At 40.5% G+C, this 24378-nt stretch overlaps 1 protein-coding gene across 4 annotated transcripts in view; it reads right to left on the bottom strand.

The window, feature by feature from the left end:
* Prkacb (protein kinase, cAMP dependent, catalytic, beta) overlaps window positions 1-24378 on the bottom strand; it is an 83368-nt gene that overhangs the window by 16324 nt on the left and 42666 nt on the right. For 3 of the 4 annotated variants that reach the window (NM_011100.4, NM_001164200.1, NM_001164199.1), the window contains exons 2-7: window positions 11805-11866; window positions 9730-9858; window positions 5545-5643; window positions 4581-4663; window positions 2019-2145; window positions 698-793 (exon numbers count right to left, since the gene is read on the bottom strand). In NM_011100.4, coding sequence (NP_035230.1) covers window positions 698-793; window positions 2019-2145; window positions 4581-4663; window positions 5545-5643; window positions 9730-9858; window positions 11805-11866 — 596 coding nt within the window. Of the gene's footprint in view, window positions 1-697; window positions 794-2018; window positions 2146-4580; window positions 4664-5544; window positions 5644-9729; window positions 9859-11804; window positions 11867-24031; window positions 24337-24378 lie in introns of those variants that run through there. The other variant, NM_001164198.1, reaches the window with a different exon arrangement.

Here is a 24378-nt window from a genome sequence, read left to right on the forward strand (position 1 = left end):
ACTTGCTTGTCTCCATGTTTCACCTCCTGCATAGGCTGCGTGAGCAGTGTACCCAGGGAAAGGCATGCTTACAGAGTACACTGTGAGGAAGACCAGTCAGAGGCGCTGACCTGCTCCGTTTGCCACGTGCTCTATCAAGCTCACTAAAAAGCACACGCTGAGCAATGTGTAAAAGTCAACACATTCTCAATACAGAATCCATTCATGCAGCATTGGTCTGTGCCAACTGCAGATTACAACGGAATGACAAAGCTCACCTTGTTGTTAAGATGTTTCAGACATCCCTTCGCTTAGGTGGTGAGTTTGAAAGAAAGGAAGAGCTGTCAGCTGACCCACCTTGTCTCTAGCTCAGCATCTGGGAAGGGCCTGGAACAAGCCCTCTGCACTGGGACCCTTCCTGGCTGGAAGAACCAGGACTGCCTGGGCTGCACTGAGGGTTGAGTCATTACTCTGCTTCATCAGGACTCAGAGTCAAAACTAACACAACTTAGAGATGTGTGACCAGCGCTAGGCAGACTGCCCCAGCAGGTTTGGATTTATAACTTTTTTTTTTAATTAGGTATTTTCCTCGTTTACATTTTCAATGCTATCCCAAAGGTCCCCCATACCCACCCCCCCAATCCCCTACCCACCCACTCCCCCTTATAACTTAAAGGACTTCAAGCTTCTGCCTGTGTGTGCCAGTCATACCCAGTACCTTGCTGAGGATGATCTCCGGGGCCAGGTACTCTGGGGTGCCACACAATGTCCATGTCCTGCCCTTGACTCTTTTGGCGAACCCGAAATCTGTGACCTATGAAGGGAAACAGGAATGTGAAAACTCACTCACAGAGTACAGAGGTCCTGTACTCAAATCCAAAGTTAAGAATTCAGGATTAAAATAATATACATGAAAAAAAAGTCCACACGATTAACAGTAATTCATGAAACCCCATCTCTTCTCAAAACAAAAACAACTCTCGTGTGGCAGGACACAGACCTATGCACCTCACAAGTGAACAGGAGGAGCAAAGGTAGAGGCCCAGTACACAGTAAGTGCTGGTGAGACACCCCAAAGTCCTGCCTGGCTCTGCCCGTGACATGGGTCATCCTCTGCGGACACACTTCTGACAGGTAAGCCCTAGAAAGCCGTGGCCTCAAGCTATTAAAGGAACTAGAGAAAAGATACCCATTAACTGCTGTGTCTGCAGTTAGGTCCCAGCCAGTCACGAATTTGAGTGGTAAACATTGCTAGACTTTCTGGGTTAAAATTCTAATTCTTCCATTCCTGACTATGTACCTGGCCATGACTGAGACACATTAACTTTGAGATTAGGAGTATTTATAATTCACATGGTTAATATTAGTATTAAAAGAGGCAACACAGATTGACTATTGCTTATCCAAAGTATTAGGTACCAAGAGTGCTTCAAAGTTTGGATTTTTCCAGTTTTTTTTTTTTTAATAATTCCAAATGAGCATCGAGATCCTGGTGAGGAGGCAGCCACAGAATTCATGTTCTGTAGACGATGCACGGTCACAGCCTGGAGGAACTGCAAACACTCTCATCAGGGCGCCTGACTCTGATCACACTGTCCCATGAAGTCACCTGAGCAATTCTCCACTTAGGGTGAGACGTCAATATACAAACGGATTTCCGACTGGACCAGTTTTGATTGGGGTTTTCAGACTGAGAGACTAGAGCTACACAGACAGGATTTCCGGCACCCACGACTACTCACACAGTTAGCCACACTGTTTCTTTTGGCAGGAGCCTAAGCTTAGCTCACAGCCACTGATTCTAGGGGATACAAACAGGCCCCTCCCCTCCTTCATGAGTGATGTACACACCTGTAAAGGCAGAGCTGTCAGCTCACTTCAAGCCTTTTAGATAGAACCAACTTTCTCCTTCAAACCAAACCAAACGACCAACCAGCCAACCAACCAACCCACCCATCAAACACTGACAGTTGAGGCAAGATGTGTGAAGCTATTTCAGTGTCTGCCAAATGCATCCATGCCATGGGATCCAATCCTACCTGGATGTAACCCTGGTGGTCAATTAAGAGGTTTTCCGGCTTGAGATCTCTGTAGATGAGGTCGAGGGAATGAAGGTACTCAAATGTTAGCACAATCTGGGCTGCATAGAAACGGGCGTGGGGCTCACTGGAAAAGAGAAAGCAGTTTCCTGTAGAAACGGGTGAAGAATGCTCGCTCGTGGATTATACACTAAATGCAAACGGAGTGGATGCATTTGGGGAGAGGGTTTCCTTATTCAAATATTGGTGAAAAATTTGTCATTTTCCAAACATCTATTGCCTTCAAATAACACATCTTATTGCAAGTTATCATTGCCCAAACTGGGAGCTGGTGATGCCATTGTAAATACAGCTGCCCTTGAGAGGATGGTCTAGAAGAGCCCCCACCGCAGTTCCCAGGTCCCAGGCTCCACTCACTTTCCTACCACAGCTCAGGGGTTTAAGGAGTTTCATTATACAGAACTGCTTAGCTGCATTCATCTGAAGATCAACACTGTCCCCTATTCACTGACTGGCACACACTCGGCATCATATAAAATCCTGGTAAGAACACACACAATCCCATCTAGAACTATACAGGCAATCTTGTCACTCAAGTTTCCTAATCTCCAACCGGGCACGTTTATAGTCACATAGACACAATCTGTACCTAAGTCATATATCTAGAAACTCTGACATTAGTGCAATTTTCATGCTATAACCTTAGAATTATTTGAAAATGGTATACCAAATTTCTAATTGGAATTTGTAGTTAATTTTCAAAAACATTCATTGAGTGTTTGCTAATCTGTCTGATAATTTTTTATGATTTTCAGACTTGTGTCTTTAATAAACAACCTCAATTACTGATAGAATTTCAAGGGATGGCAGCAGAATCAGAGATACCTAAGAGGACGTGGACACCTGCTGCTCTTTGTGCCCATCAGCATAGCCCACAGGTCCTTCCTTGCCACACTCACTTCAGGTGCCCAAGAAAAACTGGCTAATTTTTGGAACAAGCAGAGGTATTTTACATTGCCTCTCCAGTTTCAGCCAGGTCCCAACAAGAAAATAAAGAATGAGGGGGGCTCTGGAGTAGATATTGGGGGACTCCTCCCTGGTTTGGGGCATGAAGCCCTGAGAATTTGATCTGGAAGACCCCATTATATCTTCTCTCCTCATCTGTAACTATGAGGTCTGCTTGGTGTCGCCTTTATTTGTTTATTCAACCTAATGCTTGTGTGAAGAAATACAGAGAATGTACCAATCCAGTAATCAAAATGTTGAAATGCAAGAACATATTCTAAATGCAATGCATTAAAGCAGCTTTAAGTGAAGAACCAGTCTAAGTCAAGACTCAAATGACTGACTAGACTGATAAAAGTCACACTGAGCCATTACTTAAGTCCCCTTGTAAGAAAATGCAGTGCTTAGGGTTCACATACAGCAAATGAGAGCTCAGGGATCATTCTAGTCAGCTTGCTTTTCTTACGGCTGCAGGTGGGGCAGCCTCACAGGAAAGAGACAAGGGCTTACAGAAAAGGACAGGTTTGGGCGTGGCATTTCAGTGTAAGCACAGAAGGACAACAGGGACAAGGGCATGGTTGCAATACTTTAAGTATATAGGGCTTCCTTAGAGTCACAGAACAAAGAACGGAGCAGAACCACAGACAGGGTGATTGGAAAGAGGTGAAGACAGGACGTAAAAGAAGATCATCAATGTCAAAGAGAAGCCACATTTCACTACAGTCTCCATGCACTAGGTTTCCCTTGCACTAAAGGTCAATGAATGCATCTTGGCTTAGGCTCAGGCAGCTCACATAACAAATGGCTGCTTCTGTGTTATTCTCTTGTGATGACACAACTCTACGATCTATGAGTCAGTCATCAGTCCACGGAAACTCACACTTCCGTTTAACTGAATTCTGAATACTGAGTGAAACTTATTCTGGTCTTAATCTTAAGATACATTTTATAAATGATTACTAATTAACAGTTGTCGCTATGAACCTTGTACATAGATAAAAATTGAAGCATGTTAGTAAAAACTTGGCACATTACTAATTATATATGTAAATATAATTGTGTATGCAATTTGTATATACATTTAAGGAACTCCACATGAGAAAAGCTTTAATATAAGTCTAAAAAGACTTTATAACACAACCTCATCCATCACCATGATCACTATTACTTTTATGTCTTCTTCCTCATATTCGCTCAATCAAATTTGTTATAAATGCCCACTAAGTATTATTAGGAGTCACATAGCATGTGTTGTTATATATCTCAAATACTATTATTTTTTTTCAAAACATGTTGGTTTTTTAAATTTAAATTTTTTATTTTTAGAAATTCTTCAAATCAGGTCACACTACTTACCAGTGGAAGAATATTTAAATTAGTTTCATGGTGCTCTCATTTGAAATGTAAAGCTCATATCTGTCATAGCTTCCTATTGCTGTGCTCACCTAGTACTTCCTATGGATAAAATGAGTTAATTGACTCAGATGTGTTTTGGCTTAAAGTAAATGCAAGCATGGGAAGACTCAGGAGGAGGACGTGCGCGCGCGCGTGCGTTACCTGAACCTTCCAATTCTTCTCAGATGTGAGAACATCTCTCCCCCAGGGACGTATTCCATAACCATGTATAAATTAGAATTATCCTATGAACAAATAACAAGTACCAATTATAAAACATTTTAAGATGACAGCATGTTCAATTAGAAAGGGCAAAGTCAAAATCCATTTAACAGATCAATAGAAATGAGTGGGAGAGACACGAAATAAAAAGTGCTCTAGTTTTCCACACTCATCTCGACCCCCTTAGTATTCCAGCCACAAAGAAACCTGAGACTTTTGCTGTTCCTCTTCTTGAAGGGGACATTTAATTCAGAATAATGAAATATTACAACAATGACATACTAGCACAGCATATGCAAAGAAATAATAACATTGAAAACAATTTGGAAAAGCTAATAAGACTATTGACATTTTCTGTTTGAAAGCTGGATGGCTGTCTATGTTAAGGACTAGGCAGGAGCAAGGTGCCGCCTGTGCTCAGCAGTCCTGAGAAGCGTCACTCCACAGAACCAGGGCAGCGCGGATTTGAAGGATCCACCTCCACTTTAGCTGACTTAGCAACAGTGGCACAGAGGTCGTTCTCCTGGTTAGCAAAGCAACAGCAACAATAAAGCCACAAAAGCCCAGAGTACAAATCAGTACACGAAGGAAAATCTCCAGGCCGTCACAGGAAGGGTTTACGCTCTGCAGAACATGCGTAGCATCTTCATTTGAATGAGCATAAGACTGACTAGGAAGATGTCCACCCGTGCATCACTGATCCAGAAAGAAGCAGGACTCCCTCAACGTTGCCCCAGCTCACAAGCACAACGGGCTGATCACACACAATCCAGGGCTTAGAGTGTTTGCTCACGTCCACTCTCTAGTTTTATCATTTCACCAGGCTTCTCCTACTGTTTCACGTGCCAAAAGCATATCTGGGTGGAAATACCTTCATTAGGTATTTCCTAATGGGGCAACTGACCTTAAAAGAGTACTCCAGCCGCACAAGGAACGGGAACTCCACGGCCTGCAGGATTCTCTTCTCATTCAGAGTGTGCTCTATTTGCTTCAGCTTAACAACCTGCAAGGGGAAGACACAGACGTCAGTGTATTTCAACAAATTTAAATGTTGTTATCATTTCAAAGAAAAATATCTTGCATGTAATAATCACAACGGATGAACAGGATTACTAGACCTCAATAAAGAAAATAGTAACAACCAGGGTGGTAAGAGTCAAGTTTGCAGCCTAGCAGAGTCCCAGCCTCTATCTTCTGGGCAGGTATGCTCCAGCTGTGCTGAAGTGTGTCTACTATCCCAACACACGGGAGGAAGACTCAGGAAGAGTACCATAAATTCAAGGCTAGTTTAGGCTATGTAGTGAGATACCGTCCCAAAACAAAACAAAACAAAACACAGTCAACTGTAAATCAAGTTAAAAACAAGGGTTAAATAGGAACAAAAAGCAGACCCATTACTTTAAAAGGTACTATTTGAAAAATATTTGCTGCTAACAACATGATCAAATCATTATCTCAGTAAGTAGCAGAAAATTAAAGATCAAAGAAGTCAACTATATTCACATGAGATATAATATGATTAAGATAGACATTAATTCAAAATATATAAACTGGTAAGGCATATATGCTTAGCCACTTTTTAATGTAAAAGTTTAAATAATTAGCTACTTAAACTGAATTGACTTTCAATTGTGCTTATCTACTATATATACACCATCAACAATGACACTGAAGGGACAGGTTAAGAAGTGTCTGCCTTCATGCTGCAGAGGATTTACCTGTAAATAGCAATCCATGAGCGGCCGGCAAATGACAGCCATGATTTCATAAGCTGTCAGCAGAGAAACTGCTTACTTGAGGCTGAGGACAGAATCTTCATTTCTAAAATTATGATGCTTTAAAATGTCATGGTATATGACACAAGTCACGTGGTTAATTTACTGCCTGACACACAGTAAAGCTCAAAAAAAAAGTCAGCTGTTACTACAACTTATTTAAAAAAAACAATAAGAGCTGAGATGACTTTAAAAGCTAGTTATCAGGAGAGCTGGAAGAAAAGCTGGGTTCAGGTTACCCCTAGAACCAGTCCCAGGAGGGAAAACACGCGGAGACAAGCAAGAATGATGATTTCTTTTAGCGATGGATGCTTAAGGATAGACGGTGCTTCTGAAAACGTGGTAAAGAACGTGTCAGAGAAAACTTTAGATAAAGTTCCTATATTAGCTTCAAAATTCATATATGGGCCACACAGCATCCCCTTCCCCTCAGAAAATCGTGTATCCTTTCAATCAGAGAAGTAGCCACAGAGAGCACGTATGACGGCATGAGGTGAGAGACTCCTGTGTAGTTTGGGAGACAATTATGACAGGCTAGGAAGTAGGGGAAGCTAGAGCTCAACTCGGACTTAATAAACTTAATAAATGTCACAGGCTTTCAGATGAGTCAAAGAAATGCTATGGTAGAGTAAAAAATCTGTGTCAGAGAGGAAGGAAATACAAGAAAGAAGTCTAGAGCTTGCAAATCATGGTGTTGCTATAAAAAAACTAGCTGACATTGACTGGGCATCAAACAAGGAAGACTCTTGGAGATAAAGTACATTTTAAAGAGACAATGAAGAGGAGTACGGCATGAAATCGGATAAACCTCGGCCAGCATCCTAGTCTACCTTACTAGCTGTCAGACACTGGGAAATAATGTCGCGCAGTGGTTAGCTTAGAAAAGGGACAACAATACCACATGCAACTGTGAAGACTTACTGATACAACTGGCACATGCTTGTTACATGTGTGTATATATGCAGACATGTGTGAATATTTGCACATGTGTACATATGCTTGCCTGTGCTCCTGTGTGTGTGTGTGTGTGTGTGTATGCTAGCAGTATCTGACGCACTGTAGAAAGAAGTAATGTGACTGCCTCAATTTCTGTACTGATTTTAATCCCATGGACTCTAAGGCCAGAGAAGCTAAGCATAGCTAACTGAATGATTTTTATGATCTTACTGACAAAAAGGGTTATTATAGCTTGTTATTTTATTACTTATCTCAAGCAAATTAAATAAACAAAAATCCAAATATAAAAGTTTTCACAGTGATTTATGCCAAGACACAGTGTATTGCAGTAACAGAAATGACATCAACTTGCAGTTACTTTTCTGCAAACTCCCATGCCCATGCCCATGACTTATCCACGAGGTGAGGCAGCCACCTTAGTAATTACTTCACAGGTTCTAAAGGACGAAAAGGAGAAGCTAAATATGTCTTTCCAAATATTTTAAAAATGAGCATGGTAAATATCATTACCTTTTCTTTGAAATAAAGCATTTTATGAATTCTTTAAGAAAGATAACATATTAGAAGCTATTCTGACAGTATTTAATACACACTATAATGACAAGTTTATAAATAAAAGCTGAAGCTGAAGCCTCTTGTTTTTTGTTCCCAGTGTGAGCAGGTGAGCTGGTAACCCTTTGAGATCCACAACCTCATCATCAGAATAGAGACAGGAAGTAAACAGCCGGGGAAGCGCATGCGCACTCAGACTGTACAGCTTAGGAACAAAGCCCCCGAGAAAGGGTTGAGGTTGTTGGATAAGAATATATAAGGAGAAAAGGTAACATGAGCAAAGGGAGAGACAGACAGACAGACAGACAGACACAGACACACAGACAGGGTGGGGGGCAGGTGGACAGAGAGAGAGAGAGAGAAAAAGAGAGAGAGAGAGCACCAGTCTAGAGCCTAGAGAAATGAAATTCTCAAAGAACATGGGAGAAATAAAATGAAGAGAGGAAAAGAAATGTTAGGAAGTCCCCAGAAGTAGGGACAGGATCAGGAGAGAGGCCCACTTCGAGGGGCTGGCATGGGACCATGTCAGGAGGAGAGGCCACAATGGTCACCTACTCCAAGAAAAGCCAAGTAAGATAAGCAGAGGGCTCTGGAGTTGGTGATTTGGTTACTAGCTTGGTGACCCTTGGCAGAGACATGCAGGAAGACAGTGAGAAGACAGATTAGGAACATCTGAAGTGTGGGGTTAGAATAGTCAGGAAGTGAGTTAGTGAAACCACTGTTTAAGAAGAACAGTTCGAATATGTGTGACTGAGGGCAGCTGACAATGATGTGTGTATCATTACCATTAATTCCACAGAGATGTAAGCCAGTATTTGTTTTTCATGTGAGAGATTAATCTAGTTTCAATTAAAATGAAGGTTGGGACAGTCTGATGCTATGGTGCCCAACATGTGTAGTTATTTAACATAAAATATGGCTAATCAAAATGTAAAATACACAACAGATTTTGAAATCTTAGTATGAACCACAATAATTCTATATTTGTTAAGCATTAAACACTGGGCCATTAAACAAACCAGCCTTTAAAATCTATTTCTTATTTCTTAAAATATGGTATGGTTCTTAGGTAATGTAGAGTCAGAAGCAGAGCTTCTTTCTATTACTAGAGGACAAAGTTACTCCACATCTGTTCCCTGGCACACATTCCCACAGGTCAGTTACATGTCTGTCCCTTGGCTATCCCCACTCTTCTGCTAACAGTTTTCTAGTAGGATCCCTGTCGGCCCAGAAGCCAGTCTGTCTAAGGCAAGCACTAAGAACACGCACCAGTATTCCTCTGCTTTTGCCTAAGTTGTTACGTGATGACAAGACAACGCTTACTAGTTAAGGTTCGTAAGTCCTAGGTGCCTCAGACAACCTGATTATTATACTGGCTCAGAAACAACGAGAAGTTCTTTTACGTACAATATAGGTTTTACAGCTTTTCCACAATTTGACTGACATTTTAAATTGATCAAACCCAGGCACGTCAGTAAGGCAGCTTTAAACTGCAATGGAGGAGCATGAACTAAAGTCAGGAGCTTCCGTTAATAGCTGGTCTGCAAGTGCAGCGTGAGGGGTACTTGTTCTGCACATATGGATCCCATACTGTTCGTGCACATATGAATCATGTGTTATCTATTGAGAATTATAGAAATGACATGTTCTCAGACACTAAATCCCACATAACTACTTCATAACAAAGTCATAATAAATAATACAATCGCAAACAGCAACCTCAAGTATCATTTGAAGGTGTCAGTGGCAGGCATTCTCACTGACTGGATTTTAAAGTGAAGGGGGTAGGCCACGGGGTCACCAACCTTCTGCTTGTCTAAGATCTTCATGGCGTAGTACTGCTCAGTGGCTTTATGCTTCACCAACATGACTCTTCCAAAGGAACCCGTCCCGAGGGTTTTCTTCCTCTCAAAATCCTCAAGCCCAGCATTACTCTATACAAGTATTAAAAAATATAATAAGGTTTTAAATTAGAAATTCCCATAAGACTACAATTATTATCACTTCAGTGTTCTATAATCAGGGTAAACAATTTAATTTGTAACTATCCATGTAGAAACAATGCATATATACTCTTTAAATTTCAGGCCATTAATTCTATATTCTCCTTTGATTAATAAAAGTCCAATAATAAAGAAAACTCTGTAAAGTGGAGTATAAAAATGAAGGAAATAAGAGCCTTGGATAAAATATTAATGGTCATATTTCACTTCCAATGTGAGCCCCTAACACAGCTAATGAATTACTAGTACATTTTAAGAATTATAAACCCGCCGGGCATGGTGGCGCACTCCTTTAATCCCAGCACTCGGGAGGCAGAGGCAGGCGGATTTCTGAGTTCGAGGCCTGCCTGGTCTACAAAGTAAGCTCCAGGACAGCCAGGGCTATACAGAGAAACCCTGTCTCGAAAAAACCAAAAAAAACCAAAACAAAATAAAAAAAAATTATAAACCTATAGTCAAATAACATGTGTGGTCAAAGAATATCTGTAAATAACTGTACAAATGAAAACTGAGAGATAAGTTTCATGCCTCCACGAAAAGTGGTATTGTGTCTGCATAACTAGACAATACCCATAGTACTAGATGAAAGTCAAACAACCAGACATCAGCTGCAGAAGTAAGCACTAGTCATAGAACTAGGTAGCAGCTGTAAAACTAGCTAACAGCCTTAGGGCTTGGTAAGAGTCATAGAACTAGGTAATGGTCTCAGACCAGTGTATGGTCCCAGACTTTCTCCTTGATTGTGAGAATCCAGCATTACCTAAAACAGGAAGGGAAGAAATGTCTTCATTGCACAAAGACCCGAAGCCAGAGTCTCAGAACAATAATCAGATTCTTCTCCTAGTTGAATAGATGCTTTGTTAAGCAAACATCTTTGTTTGGCTTTGACTAGTACACAGAAGCAAAAAATTAGAGGCATCAATCTATTCAATTTGTTGCTGCTACAACAAAACTAAATTGCTAGGAACAAATTATGTGCTAGCAACAAGTAGTAATTGCTGACCCATCTGTTCACTAGGCTTCGTTATGAAAACACCCAGGAAAATCTCAGAGAGTGTTTCCGAGGCTCAATCTGCAGCCTTAGCCTGAGCTAAGTCTGATGTGACACGGCTCTTCTATGTGCAGTGTCCACTGCAGTCATTTAATCTCCACAGTAACACAAATGCTGCTTTGAAGAGACATCTTACTGAATCATTACAGAAGGAAAACAATATTATATTTTACTTATAAATGTGTTTGCACTGTATGTTCATTTCACATTTAGGGAAATTATTATCAAAAATAAAAATCCTTATAATTCTGATTGAATTAACGTGTGGTTAGTTGTTGGTTTTCCTGACACAGGAGGATTGCACTGGCTAATGCAGTCACAGTCAAGTAGCTCGAACAAACAGTGTACAAGAAGCCATCTCTTCATGTCTGATCACTGCTTTTCTTCATAGCGGAAAAGAATGCCCTCCTTGCCGCCTTTTTAATGTTTCATGTGACAAATAGTAGAACTAAAAATATTTCAGGAAGTATTTACCTTATATTATAGCAATTTGGAATTAGTATCAACACAACAGTCTTAGCATATAGCTTGGTGGTGGAAATTTTGTCTGGTATACGAGGCCCTGTGTTCAATTCCCAGGCTGTGCCAAGAAATGAAACAACCAAACTCCCCCCTTGAGGGATTCTATGAGAAGATGGCTGCTTCTCCGATGTAGGTATCCATAAAATTATAAATTAATGAATTATAGCACAGCATTATGGTGGAATTTCCACCATATCATATGTTTACTATTAACACTTAAAAACTAAAATTTGCGAAGTAGCAACAAGTTAAACAAGAATCATGAATTCACTTCCAATTGCAGAAAAGCATACAGCTTCCTTACCGGGGGAGGGTTCTCCCATTTCCTCAGAAAGTCTTCTTTGGCTTTGGCTAGAAACTCTTTCACTGGAAAAAAGAAAAGAAAATAGACAGTGTCTGGTAAGAATGCGTATATTGCATAAAGAAGACACATCCCATGTGGCTATATGAAACACAGATATCCTTGTGTGAGCAACTGTTGTAAGGACACGTGCATCCCTCAGTGTGACAGCCCAGGGGGCTACTGGTGTCTCCATTTCTAAAGGCCTCAACGATTGCTCTACATAGGGCCCACTCTGACACCATCATACCCAGTCACCACAATGCTCAGAAAACATACTGAGGTTGTGTACAAGCTATCAACTGATGACAACCTAGTGACTGACTAAGCCGTGAGTGGGGTTAATGGAAGCTGGAGCTCGAGCTGAGGATAGTCAACCTGAGAACTGGTTGTGGGAAAAGGCAGTTCCAGGTACAGGCTGTGTGCATTAGATCTGTGGTCTCTCCACCAGCAGAGAGCAGCGGAGAAACCACAGACTAACAGGTACAGACAGGATCTACAAACCCATAAAACCCAAAAGGAACAAAACACTAATTACAATACAAACTACTTTAAAAACTAGCTGTGAACTTATAACAAAAATTAAACTGAATGTCTGATTTAAATTTTACATTAAAATAAAGTCAAACAGAAGCAGATGTTTATATGGTAGTTAATAATAGCTGTATTTGTAGAGCTGTGGTTTATATTGTTAAATTTGTTAACCAAAGATGAGTCACTTAAGAGTATGTCCTGTTTACACACTCCTCCCACAAATTCACTAACAAGGGCTTCTGTTTTTAAACAAATTTTTGATGGTTTAGAAACAAATAACTGTAAACATTTAAAAATGATATATTCTTATTTTTATGTAAAAAATGAGAATACAATTGGATTACACAAGATCCCTTTACTATATCTTTTGTTCAGCAGAATCCTGGCATTTCCCTGCGTGGCTCAATGGAGGAGAGAGCAGGGTGACAGGCCACAGAACAGTAAGATGCTGGGGGAGATGAGCTGTTGCATCAGCCACTACTTTAGAAACAAAGAGTGGCTGGAATACAGCCAGAATCACGCTAGGCATGATGGGGTCTGCAATCCCAGTTTGTCGAAGGCTGAGATGGGTGCACTACAGTGTATGTTCAAGACCAGCCTGGGCTACACTGTGATTTCTAGGCAAGGCTAGGCTATAGGGCAAGGACTCTGTCTCACACAAACAACAACAAATGTTCCTATCAAATCCCCAAATAGGGCAAAGCAGAGACCCGGCGTGCACAGCAGGGACCTGATACTTACGGTGTGCATTACACTGTCTTGTTTTCTCTACAGGACAACACCTATGGCCCAGCACAAACCAAGATGGCGCTTGCCATTCTGTTCTGCCATTTTAATATGCGGACAATGAGGAACATCAATAATAAACGGTAGTTTTGAGAGAACGCCGCTTATGCATTTCTGGAAATAGCACTTTACGACTTTCTAAGTATTGTATCATACAGAATTTGCAAAATACTTATTTTAAAAATTAGAGAAAATTAACTTTCAGAGTTAAAATTCTCATGTACCAAAACAGTAAATTAACTGATACATATAATTATCAACACATGATCTAATTCATTTTAGGACTGGAAAAGTCAAGAGGCTTTGGGTTGTAGTCTGAACTCTGATCTTTGGGAAGTTGGTATGCTAGCGGCATGGAGAGCGCTCGCTTGTTTTGTGTCTGCTCCAGGACTCCAACCAGGGGCTCTCACATGAACTGACTGGCATGTTTCTTACCACTAAGCTCCATCCCAGGCTCAAAAAGGCTGGCTTTGTATCTTATAACTAAGTTTTTTGTTTATTTGTTTTGTGTTCATGGAATAGAGATGTCTGCACATGCCCATGACTTGGAAATAATGGGTGTAAGTTAAATTAGAAACAAAACACATCAGGATATATAACTGTGGTTTCTGGAAAAAAAAAAGCCCTATTTGGTGATTCTGAAAATGAAAATAATACATCTCTAAATTTCTTCTGAAAAATATTTCAGTTCCCATGTATAACAGAACTGTGAAGTTATGGTGCAAACTCTCCAGATACCTGCTGAGTTCACATCGACCAGAGAAGGGAGAAGTGGGGAGAGAGAGAGAGAGCCTGCTCTTGTGTTACCCTGAGGAGGGTTGAAGGGAACGGAGGCGAGTGAGCAGTGAGCACAGATGACAAAGACCTGTGCGGGGACACACAACAGTCTCTTCTCCTGTGCCCGTGATGAGCTCCAGGAGACAGGCTTTGATGCTACCCAGGATTCACTTGTGCTTTGAAATATTCTCCGCACTCATGAGCAGTCTAAGTTTACTGACAAGTCACACTGGGCAAGCAAAGAGCCAGAAAAGTTTTACTAAGATGCATACTACACACTGGTAAAATAGTAAGTTCTAGTACCATTTTAACATATAAAGGCATTTTCTTTTAGAATTGAGGATATATCAGTTATAATGTAAATAATACCATGAAGAAGGCTGTTCCTGAAACACGCTTTTGTCATATGCAGTATGTACAAACATGGAATTTCTAGCATGTATGTACACTATTTAGATACAAAGACAAATATAATCAGCTCTCAATAAAATAGTTGCGATTGATTCTCTTTAATTGATCTTTAAACAACAGACAATTCACAGGGATTTGCCATGGTCGTCTATTATCTTCAGACATGGGTGGATTTAACGTCTAACTGCTTTTCGATAGGCACTGCCAACCTTGCTACCCACTGAGATGTTAGCAGGTAGTGAAGCAGAGGGAGGGATGGTACTCAGGCTCACACACTGGACCCCATTCCATTCAACGGGCCATAAAGCAAGCACTGCGAGGTTCTCGATGTTCAGTTCTCTTCTATTACATGATCTGTATATACATTTAACCATTTGAAGCAGTGAGACAGGCTAATACAGTCTTTGGAATACGTCATAGCTGTGTGATCAGGAACCTTCAGCAAAGCTTCTAACTAACTGACGACTATCCTTAGAACCAACACTTCAGGGAACGTTTTTTCTGCAATTGTGTTTTGCTCTGTATTGTTTAATAATGGAGCAAAAGAGGACACACCAAAAACTCAATCAATTCATTCATGGACAATTTTACTTACCCAAATAAAATAATTTTCTCTTCAATTTTTGTCATTTCTAGAATCTACAATGTTGTACTCTAAAAGAGCATACCAAATGAATCTATATGCTTACCCAGGGTTTCTTAGTCACCTACCCAAGATATGAGGAAAGATGCAAAAAGAGACAAGTCTCATGGGCTTCCAGTTACAGAAAAAAAGAAACTCATTTCTCAGCACCTTCTGTTGCCAGCACCGATGTCTTTGTACATTAGTTGGAAGCAAGTCACAACTTAGAGTCAGATCTCTCTCTCTCTCTCTCTCTCTCTCTTTTTTTTTTTTTTTTGGTTTTACAAGACAGGGTCTCTCTGTGTAGCCCTGGCTGTCCTGGAACTCACTCTGTAGACCAGGCTGGACTTGAACTCAGAGATCCCCCTGCCTCTGCCTCTCAAGTGCTGGGATCAAAGGCGTGCGCCACCATGCCCAGCCTAGAGTTCATTTTAAATAGGAAATTTAACTAGCACTTCAAGTATGGTATAATTTTACCTACGCAGTTCACATAGTTTGACAATGAACAAGAATGTTTCAGTAGTGACCGTGAACAAACCCACATGGCTCTGTACTGGATAAACTGAACAGCTGCTAATCTGTCATGCCACGCCGTGAGTCACACTGTGCAAGGTCTACCTGCCAGATATCATCATGGCCGTCTCATGTGCAGAACGTGTACATTTATACGGAAGATGAGACACTGTGCTCTAGATGCTGACCTCTAGAGTCTCTCACAAGATGCATCTCATCCTCCCCATCACACCTCATACAATAGAAGGACAAGAGTCAGTCAACGTGTATTAGAAAACAAGAGAGGGGACAGAGAAAACAAACCCTCAGACTATAAACTGCCTACAGCAAAAGCACAACTAAATATTGTTTCACTCAAACTGTATCTTTTCAAAAGCCACTCTTCAACCAAGAGCCTCTTGCAAACTCTGATAGCACTCGTAATTTTAAGGAAAATTAAAATGAAACAAATTTTGGTATCAAACAGTTGTTAGTTTTATTTATCCTTTAAAGTGTACTATTTAAATATATGTAGCCAAATAAATGAGTTTTTACATTAACATCTTATTTCTACCAATATTTTGGAACAAATACATATAAATGGCTCTATCCTAACATAGCGCTCTATAAGTGTAGTTTAAGAATCACTCAGTTTTCATACACATGGTTCTCCTTCCTCTTCAGACACAGCTGGTAGGCAACTCCTTTTTAATAAAACAAGCATTTACTATTATTCTTCCTATTCAGTTATTTGCATGTTTTTATTTTTATATTTTTAAGTATTTTGGTTTAATACTTAAAAATAAAACATTTTTGTGATAAAGCAAATGATTTAATTTTATGTTGTTTTATGTAATATCTTACAGATAATAAATCTAACACCATGAAGCTGAGAAAGTTGTAGTAGGGACATAAGATATGTGAATGTGTATCACTTGGACAGTAAGCTGAAACATCACAGAAGACACATTCGTGCCGAATTTTGAAGTCTAAAGAGTTGCTCTGACTGGCAAGGTTGTAAGAGAGGACACTGCAGGCCGAGGTGATCTTGTACAACAGAAGTACATTGTCTTAGACAGACAGGAAAGCAAGAAGCATGAACCTGGAACATCTTGTCTGCAGCTACATCAAGGGAAAGATGCCCATGCCCACTGCTCCTCACCTCTGCACTGTCAGTCAGGACCATGGAGGGGAGGGGCTTGGTCCTGTGGGGGCTCCATACCCTAGAGAAGGAGGATGCTAGAGGGTGAGGTGGGAGTGGACGGGTTAGCACTCTATTAAGGCAAAGGGGAGGGGAATAGGGCGGGGTGTTTGTGGAGGGTAAACTGGGAAGGGGACATTTGAAATGTAAACAAATAATTAAAAAAAAAAAAAGACTAAGAGTAAGATAAGAAAAAGGCAAGAGCCAGAACTGTCATTATTCATAAGTGACTGCTACTCAGACAATTCAAGACTCTCTACCACTGGGATCTTAGAACCCACAGCTGGGGTGGGTATAGCTTTAATCTCTTCTTTAAAAATGGTTTCCATGAAAAGATTTAGCTCTTGTCTATACTTTCTATTCTACAACCTTTCACTCATGTTTGTTATTCACCCCTCCCACACCCCAAGTTCTGACTTATCTGTGCTGGATCTTCACCAACTGATCTGCTTACACAGTTCTTTTCCTAAACACTTCACAAGCTATCCTAAAAAATGAGCTCAAAATCCATTTTAGCTACACTATAAATTTCAATATGTAGTTGAATTTTAATTCATCAAAGTTAATTATTGGCTCATGATTTACTGGTATTTTCTAAGTCCATAAAGTGTGATAGTTTGTATATGCTTGGCCCAGGGAGTAGCACTATTAGAAGGCGTGACCCTGTTGGAGTAGGTGTGGCCTTGTTGGAGTAGAATTGGCACTGTGGGTGTGGGCCCTCATCCTAGCTGCCTGGAAGCTAGTATTCTGCTAGCAGCCTTCAGATGAAGATGTAGAACTCTCAGCTCCTACTGAACTGTCCGGATATTGCCATGTTCCTGATGATACTGGATTGAACTTCTGAACCTGTAAGCCAGCCCCAATTAAATGTTGTCCTTTGTAAGACTTCCCTTGGTCATGGGGTCTGTTCACACCAGTAAAACCCTAAGAAAATAAGCAAACATATTTTTGTTTATTAATGAGCCTTTATTGACTAAACTCAATTACTCTATGTCAAATATTATAAGTAAGTAAATATATCTCCACTCTTTGGAATTTGTTGACTATGTAATAAGCAGTCTTTATATTTCTCCTTATTCTCTTTATGACTATAAGAAATCTCTCTATATATAAAATCTATAAATTTTATATTTTATAATTTTTCCCATATAGGCCAGTCTTGTTTTATATATTTTTGAGAACTCTCTCTCTATATATATATAAAATGTATAAATTTTATATTTTATAATTTCTCCTAAATAAGCCAGTTGTGTTTTGTGCATTTTGAGACTCGGAGGCACACATGGTTTTCATTTCTTCTTGTCATTGATGTTAAATGGGGACCCATAAATGACTTGAATCTCTGAGATCTTACTATAAAATAAAATAATTGGGTGCTCTTATCAAGGTCCAGACCCTTACAAGCGTGAACTAAAACTTGAACATTGCTTTACCTGTAGGAAACTTGAAGGGATTGTCCTAGCAGAGGTTTTGTATTTGCTTCTGCTGGTATCAGTGTGTTACCAGCCTGGATCTTTTCCAACAGTATGTTTTATTGTCAGTCCATAGACCACAAAATTAATATACATTAAACCTGAAATGTTTTTGAGAGGAATCTGCTGATTGTCATTTCTTGGAAGAGGCATCCTACATGAACAAACACACATCCCACCCCTGACCCCAGGCACTCAAGCCAAGACCTGTTAACTTCCTGTGTATCGTGCCAGCAGAGGTTGAGTTTTCTAAGCAACACATCCACTGAGATGACCATCTTCTCAGGATCCTGACTGCCCACAGGGCTGGAGGAAATCTCATGATGGACAGACTTAAGGGCTTATCTTCTGTTTTTGTGAGGACATTTACAGGAGAGTCCTTAAGTTATGTGGTCTCCATTCTAGATTTTTCTCTCCCGTCACTGGAAAGCTTCACATGAGATTTTAAGATGTAAAGAGACCTAGATGTTTGACAATTGAATTGTTACCTTAAAATTCAAAACTGCCACCAGAAAGCGCATAGTGCTGATAGCTTGTTGATTTTGTCAAAGCACGATGGCTTCTGATTGGCAGATTCAGGCTTTTAAGTTTTGCTTTAAGTTTTCCCACGTGCTAGGTGTGTGGTGGTGCTGTTGGGGGTCCCTGGCACCAAAACAAAAACTTTTTTTGTTAGTTAATTATAAAACAAAACAAACAAACAAACAAACAACAACTACTTTCTCTTCTGATCCTACTGCCTCGTGTGAACCCTGCTCAGTGAATCTGTAGACTGCCTGCTTTTATATAACATAGTGTTCATTTTGTAGGCTTCACTGTTTGTTTGCTGAGACAGGGCTTTGCTGCACCAGTTCTGTGTATTTTGAGGCAGGATCTGGCTGAAGAGCTTAGGCTGGCCTCAAACTCTCCTGAGCCTAGACTGCAGGCTGTACTGCCAATTTCTCTTATTTACATTTATCTGTGGTTGCATGCACGTGTGGTGCGTGCGTGCATGTGTGCAGCTGCATATAGAGATGAGATATCATTCTACTCCCACACCCCCAACCTATGCCACCATCTTATGGCTTTGAGACTGAATCACTCTCTGAACCACAGAAAGTTGTTTTGTCTATCATAGCTGGCCACCAGTTTCTGCCCTCAGTGCTGTGGTTACAGGCTCATGAAGCCATGCTGAGCTTTTATGTGGGTCTTGGATCTTAGCTCAGGCCCTCATGCTTGCACACACTCTTTCTCATGGAGCCACCTCCCAGGCTATACACATTAAGTCTGATCTTACCCATTACCTTCATGAGGCTGGCTCTTTACCTCATTCATTTACTTTCCTACAATGAGCAGTATACACTCCCCTGATCTAATTCAGCTTGCCTGTTATCTTGCAAGCACCACATGAATTTTCTCATCATATTTCCTTATCATAATATTATGCTTCTTTTCTATTTTATTTTCAGCCCCTTTTTTCATCCCAGCCTTGTTCTTATTAAAAGATTCACTTTATTTATGAATGTGTATGCAAATGCCTATGTGTATGTGTGCATATACATGCACATAAGTGTGCTGGTGCCATGGATCTTTGGGAGTTGGAATTACAGACGATTGTATGCTGGCACTTGAATTCAGGTCCTTACGACTGAGCAGAAAAGGCTTATAACTGCTGAGCCATGTCTCCAGTCCCTTCAGGATTATTTCCTCTGTCTTATTTCATAGATTTTATGTTCACTCAAAACATTGAAGAATTAATTTAGATGCTATCTGTAGTTTTTTAAACACATATTTCTGAATATAAGTTCATTCTTTTCCTATTGAAGGCTGTGATTTTATCCTTTAATCATGTGTAACCCTTTTTATAGGCTCCACTTTCCTTTCTTTTCTTTTTTTGCTTATTTATCCACAAACAATGGGAAGGTTTTAAAATCTTTACACACGATCTAAAACAACATAGTGTATTTTTCTTTGGATCTCTCATTTTCTATATAGGTGCTATTAAAATTAAGTTCTGGATATTTTTCTCTGTATACGCATATGTATGTGTATTAATTAAATAATCCAGCAACTTTCAGAAATGTGGTTGTAGAGGTTGGGGAGATGTTCAGCAGTCAAGAGTCCTGGCTGCTCCTGCAGAGGACCCAGGCTCAGTTCTCAGCACCCACATGGAGGTTCACAAGCATCTGAAGCTCCATTTCCTGAGGGAGATCTGATGTCTGGTCGCTGTAGTCACATACATGCAAGCAGGCAAAACACTCAGACTCATTAACAACAACAAAGAAATGTGCAAGTGTCTAGGATCACAAGGAACTTGCTGGTATTGGTGCCAGCACAGCAAGGGAGAGCCCTGTTGTATCCAGAAAACAAAGGCCATCCTTTCAATTTGCCATGACCTAATGAATTCCTGGCTGTCCCAACAGGGCTAGGAGGAGCACAGAAGCAACAGGCAGTGTTGTCCTGCACTCATTTCCTCACAAGCTTCATCCCAGGAAATCAGTGAGGATGAAATGGTTGCTTCTCTTACTGGAAGGCAAGTAATCCAGAGCACAATCCGCTCTAGAACAGTCCTCATCGGACAGAGGTCCGTCCTCACTGGGGGCAAAAGCAGCGCTTTCAGTGTTCGGCTCATGTGTTCTCGGTCAGACAGAGGAGAGGGCGTGAACCAGCTGCTCACTCCTGCTTAGGTCCACACACTTCCGAGAACCATTACTTAGTGCTTTTTCTTCACACTGACGCTCAGTGAGCTGCACCAGGAAGCAGGCTCCCCGAGCAGCCTAGAATTTGTACATATCTGCAGTGTGTCACATGATGTTTCCATAAGTGGATGTCCTGTGTGATGTGCAAATCAGAGTGAGCGGATCTGTCTCCTCCTGCCTATTTTTGCAGTGAGATCATAAGAAATCTTCTTCCACTGAAACAACAGAATGCAAAATCATCCTCTCTAGTCACCCCACCGTGTACAGAAGACCCGCTCTTGCTCCCCTTATCAGCTGTAACAAAGGACCTGTTGACTGGTGTTTCTTCTCCACAGCTTGCTGGCTCCGGTTTTCCGAATAGGAATTGGTATGTGAACCAGGAGTGCACAGTAACTCAATGTGTCAGATGACTCAGCTCCATCTTACACAAACAGCACTGCAACCTGCTACATGCTGTGATGATAGAACACCAGGCACAGAGAAAATAATGAAATCACGTGGTCTCAGAAAGAAAAGTGGAGAAAGGTGTTTTAATTCCAGGCTCCTTCACCAGTGCCAGTGCTGGTCCTTGTCAAAGCTTAGCTCTTCCTTTGCCTCGGAAGGCAACAGCACCTATCGCTGTGCATGCTGTGCCATGTCGTCTAGTCGGAGGGCCGTATGGAACCCAGATGAATTTGGGGAGAACTCCTTTACAATGTTTTCACAAAACTTGCTTAACAAGAGAAAATCCTCACCAAATGAAAGCAACTTACAAGGGGGCAGCCAAGGCTCTTCTTCCATTTACAAGCAATCTTTCGATGCCAGAGAGGAAAGAGCAGATGAGAACAATTAAAGTCCTCAAGGGATAGCTTTCACTTAAGATCCAGAGACTCACAGGCAAATATATAATCCGCTTTTGTGCTTTGAAAGTATAGCAACATCACCTTCAGAGTTTGTAATGGAGATACTGAAAGCTATTATTGTTTGTGTGATTTCTACAAGGAATATAACTATGGGAGGTCATTACTCATACATGACGCACAGGTGGATCTCCCCTAACTTGCTAAGGAGCTTAATCTTTAGATTCCAGATTTGCAATTCCAGAATTGCAAGTTTCACACTGTATTAAGAAATGGACTTATTTCAATTTAAAACTCAGTATGAAAAGTCATCTGAAGAGGCAGAAACATGAAGCCAGTCAGTGTAAGGCCGCTGAAAAGAGACTGATGCCCAGTTCTAAAGGCCTTCCTAGTGTTATTGGGCCTAGAGAAAACTCCTGATGTACAGTCAATGGAACTAAATGAGCATATACACAACCAGGGTGACAAGTTACAAACAACCCTAGATTCTTGCTTTTCTTCTCATGCGGGTTATGGAGTCACTAAGAGAAGCGAGGACCAGAGATAAAGGGACAGATGTTAAGGGAGAAAGACGAAGCTGACTCTTGTAATGGATGTCTCAGGTAGTGACTGAGGCGTGGGCAGGAATGAGATCACTCAGACAATGCAGCGCTGAGAGGGCCAAGAGCAGATAGATTCTCACAGAAGAAGAACATAGAATTACCAGGAAGGAAAAAAGAAAGCTTTCCAGCAATTTCCACATAAACATAGCTGTATGCACCACATAGAGAAACTCATCATAATTTTAGACTCAGATAAAACGGCCCAATATTTGATTATTTTTATTAATGAAGCCACACTTATAATTTCCCATACTTTAAATGGCTAGAGCACTCAAGTCACAGCAGGAATGAATTTATTTAGGACTGAACCTCCTTGGAGAAGCCAATGTCTACTTGTTACCAGCACACGTGTGTGGTAGAAAGGGCTGTCGGGAGGCAACTATGACCAAGCACACAAACCTTTCCGCCATAGCTCAGGACGAGAAAGGAACAGCAGCGATGTCCCCCACTCAAACACCAGCTGGCCAGATCCAACAGCACCACTGTGGCTGGTAAAGATTCTAAGGCTATGTGCAAACTTTTAAAGGAAACATAGCTTTATCCAAATAAATGAATAGCATGATAACCAGCTTTCATATCTGCAGAATTCTAAGAAATGTCAACACATTGATTTCACACTATCAGCCCAAATTTCAAGGACTAAATCAGAAAATCTACTCTGGAAACAAGAACGTAATCGTCCAGGCAATTCTTCACATTTTCATGTAAGACAACTCCTTGTGTATCAAACGCCACTCTGTAACATGAAGGTAATTTTAGATTGCAGCAGGATAAAGAGCATTTCCTCCCTTTAATGAAGCCATCTCTACTTATGACGACAAGGTTCTTTGGCTTTGAATGCCTTCACTATACCATTAAAAAAACTTTCTGATCCAGAAGCCAATCCTACATGTCTTAGGCAAGAACCCTGTCATCACAGGGCCACATAATGCTCCCCCTATAAGGGACACCTGGACCAGCCCTTTCCGGCTCAGCAGAGATGCTAATGAGTGATGCTCTGAGCAAACACTCTCTCTGACAACAGTGTGTCTATTTTTAGCTGCAGGTTTGCTTGAAGTGAACAGCTCCTGCCCTATGGTAAGCTGCAGTACACACTATGGCAGATTTTCTCGGAAAAAAAAATAAAAATAAAAGCACTTTTGAACATCCTAAGAAAAATAAACAGTCATAGCAAAAGATAAATTTTTCACAAGCGATTTAGTTTCATAAATCATTTTCCCAAACTAATTTTAACAAAGCCTCCAAAGCCAAAACATACATATTTATTTCATCCTTAATTCACTATTTTAAACTACTTACAATTAAAAGCAACCCTCAAAAAAAAATCAATACAATTTTGGCAGCATCTTATTTTCAGAATTAGTATTTAAAAAATAGTGCCCAAAAGAACCTAACAAAAAATAGTATTTGGATGACAAAAGTAATTAAAGTTATGTTAAATATGGATATCTTGAACACCAAATACTAAAATAAAAACCTCCTTTGCAGTATATAGGTATTCTCCTTATCTTTACAATACAGAAAACAAGAGCAGTTCTAGTGAACAGAGATCAACCATAGAGACAATCAGAGCTGGCATGCTGGAGCTGTCAGCACTGGCTGTTTACAGCTCCTAATGGCTCTCCCGGGCTCTTTACAATAATGCCTACTTTAAAAGCATCAACACAAAGGTCATTACCACAGCTCTGGCTTTAATAACCTTGTCTACAAAATATTTTTCCTTGTACAACTAAATATTTTTTAAAAATATATAGTTGAAAAGTCTCCGAGACCAACTCACCATTCATGATGACAGGCAATGTCTCCAGAGCATATTGCTCAGAACAACAGCCCGACTGCAAAGGGAGTTATGCTAATCTCTGGAGGCAGCGATGGTGTAAACACATACGCTGGAGCAGGCAGCCGAAAACCAAGAGCTCTCTTTTGTTTTAAAAGAAAAGCCCCCAAAGCAACGCCCAAATGCCCAGTAGGAGGTACTACTAGATAAGAGAATAATGCCAAAGATGTTTTATGTAACGAGGTTTAGCTTTTTTTTCCCCAGCTAGCTATCCTAGCTTCCTTCATATACCTCCAGAATAACTCAAAATGGCAGAGAGAAAATGCAAACCAGGATGTATACGATATTCT

Source organism: Mus musculus, chromosome 3 (assembly GCF_000001635.26).
Source record: "Mus musculus strain C57BL/6J chromosome 3, GRCm38.p6 C57BL/6J".
In the NCBI taxonomy this organism is placed as follows: domain Eukaryota; kingdom Metazoa; phylum Chordata; class Mammalia; order Rodentia; family Muridae; genus Mus; species Mus musculus.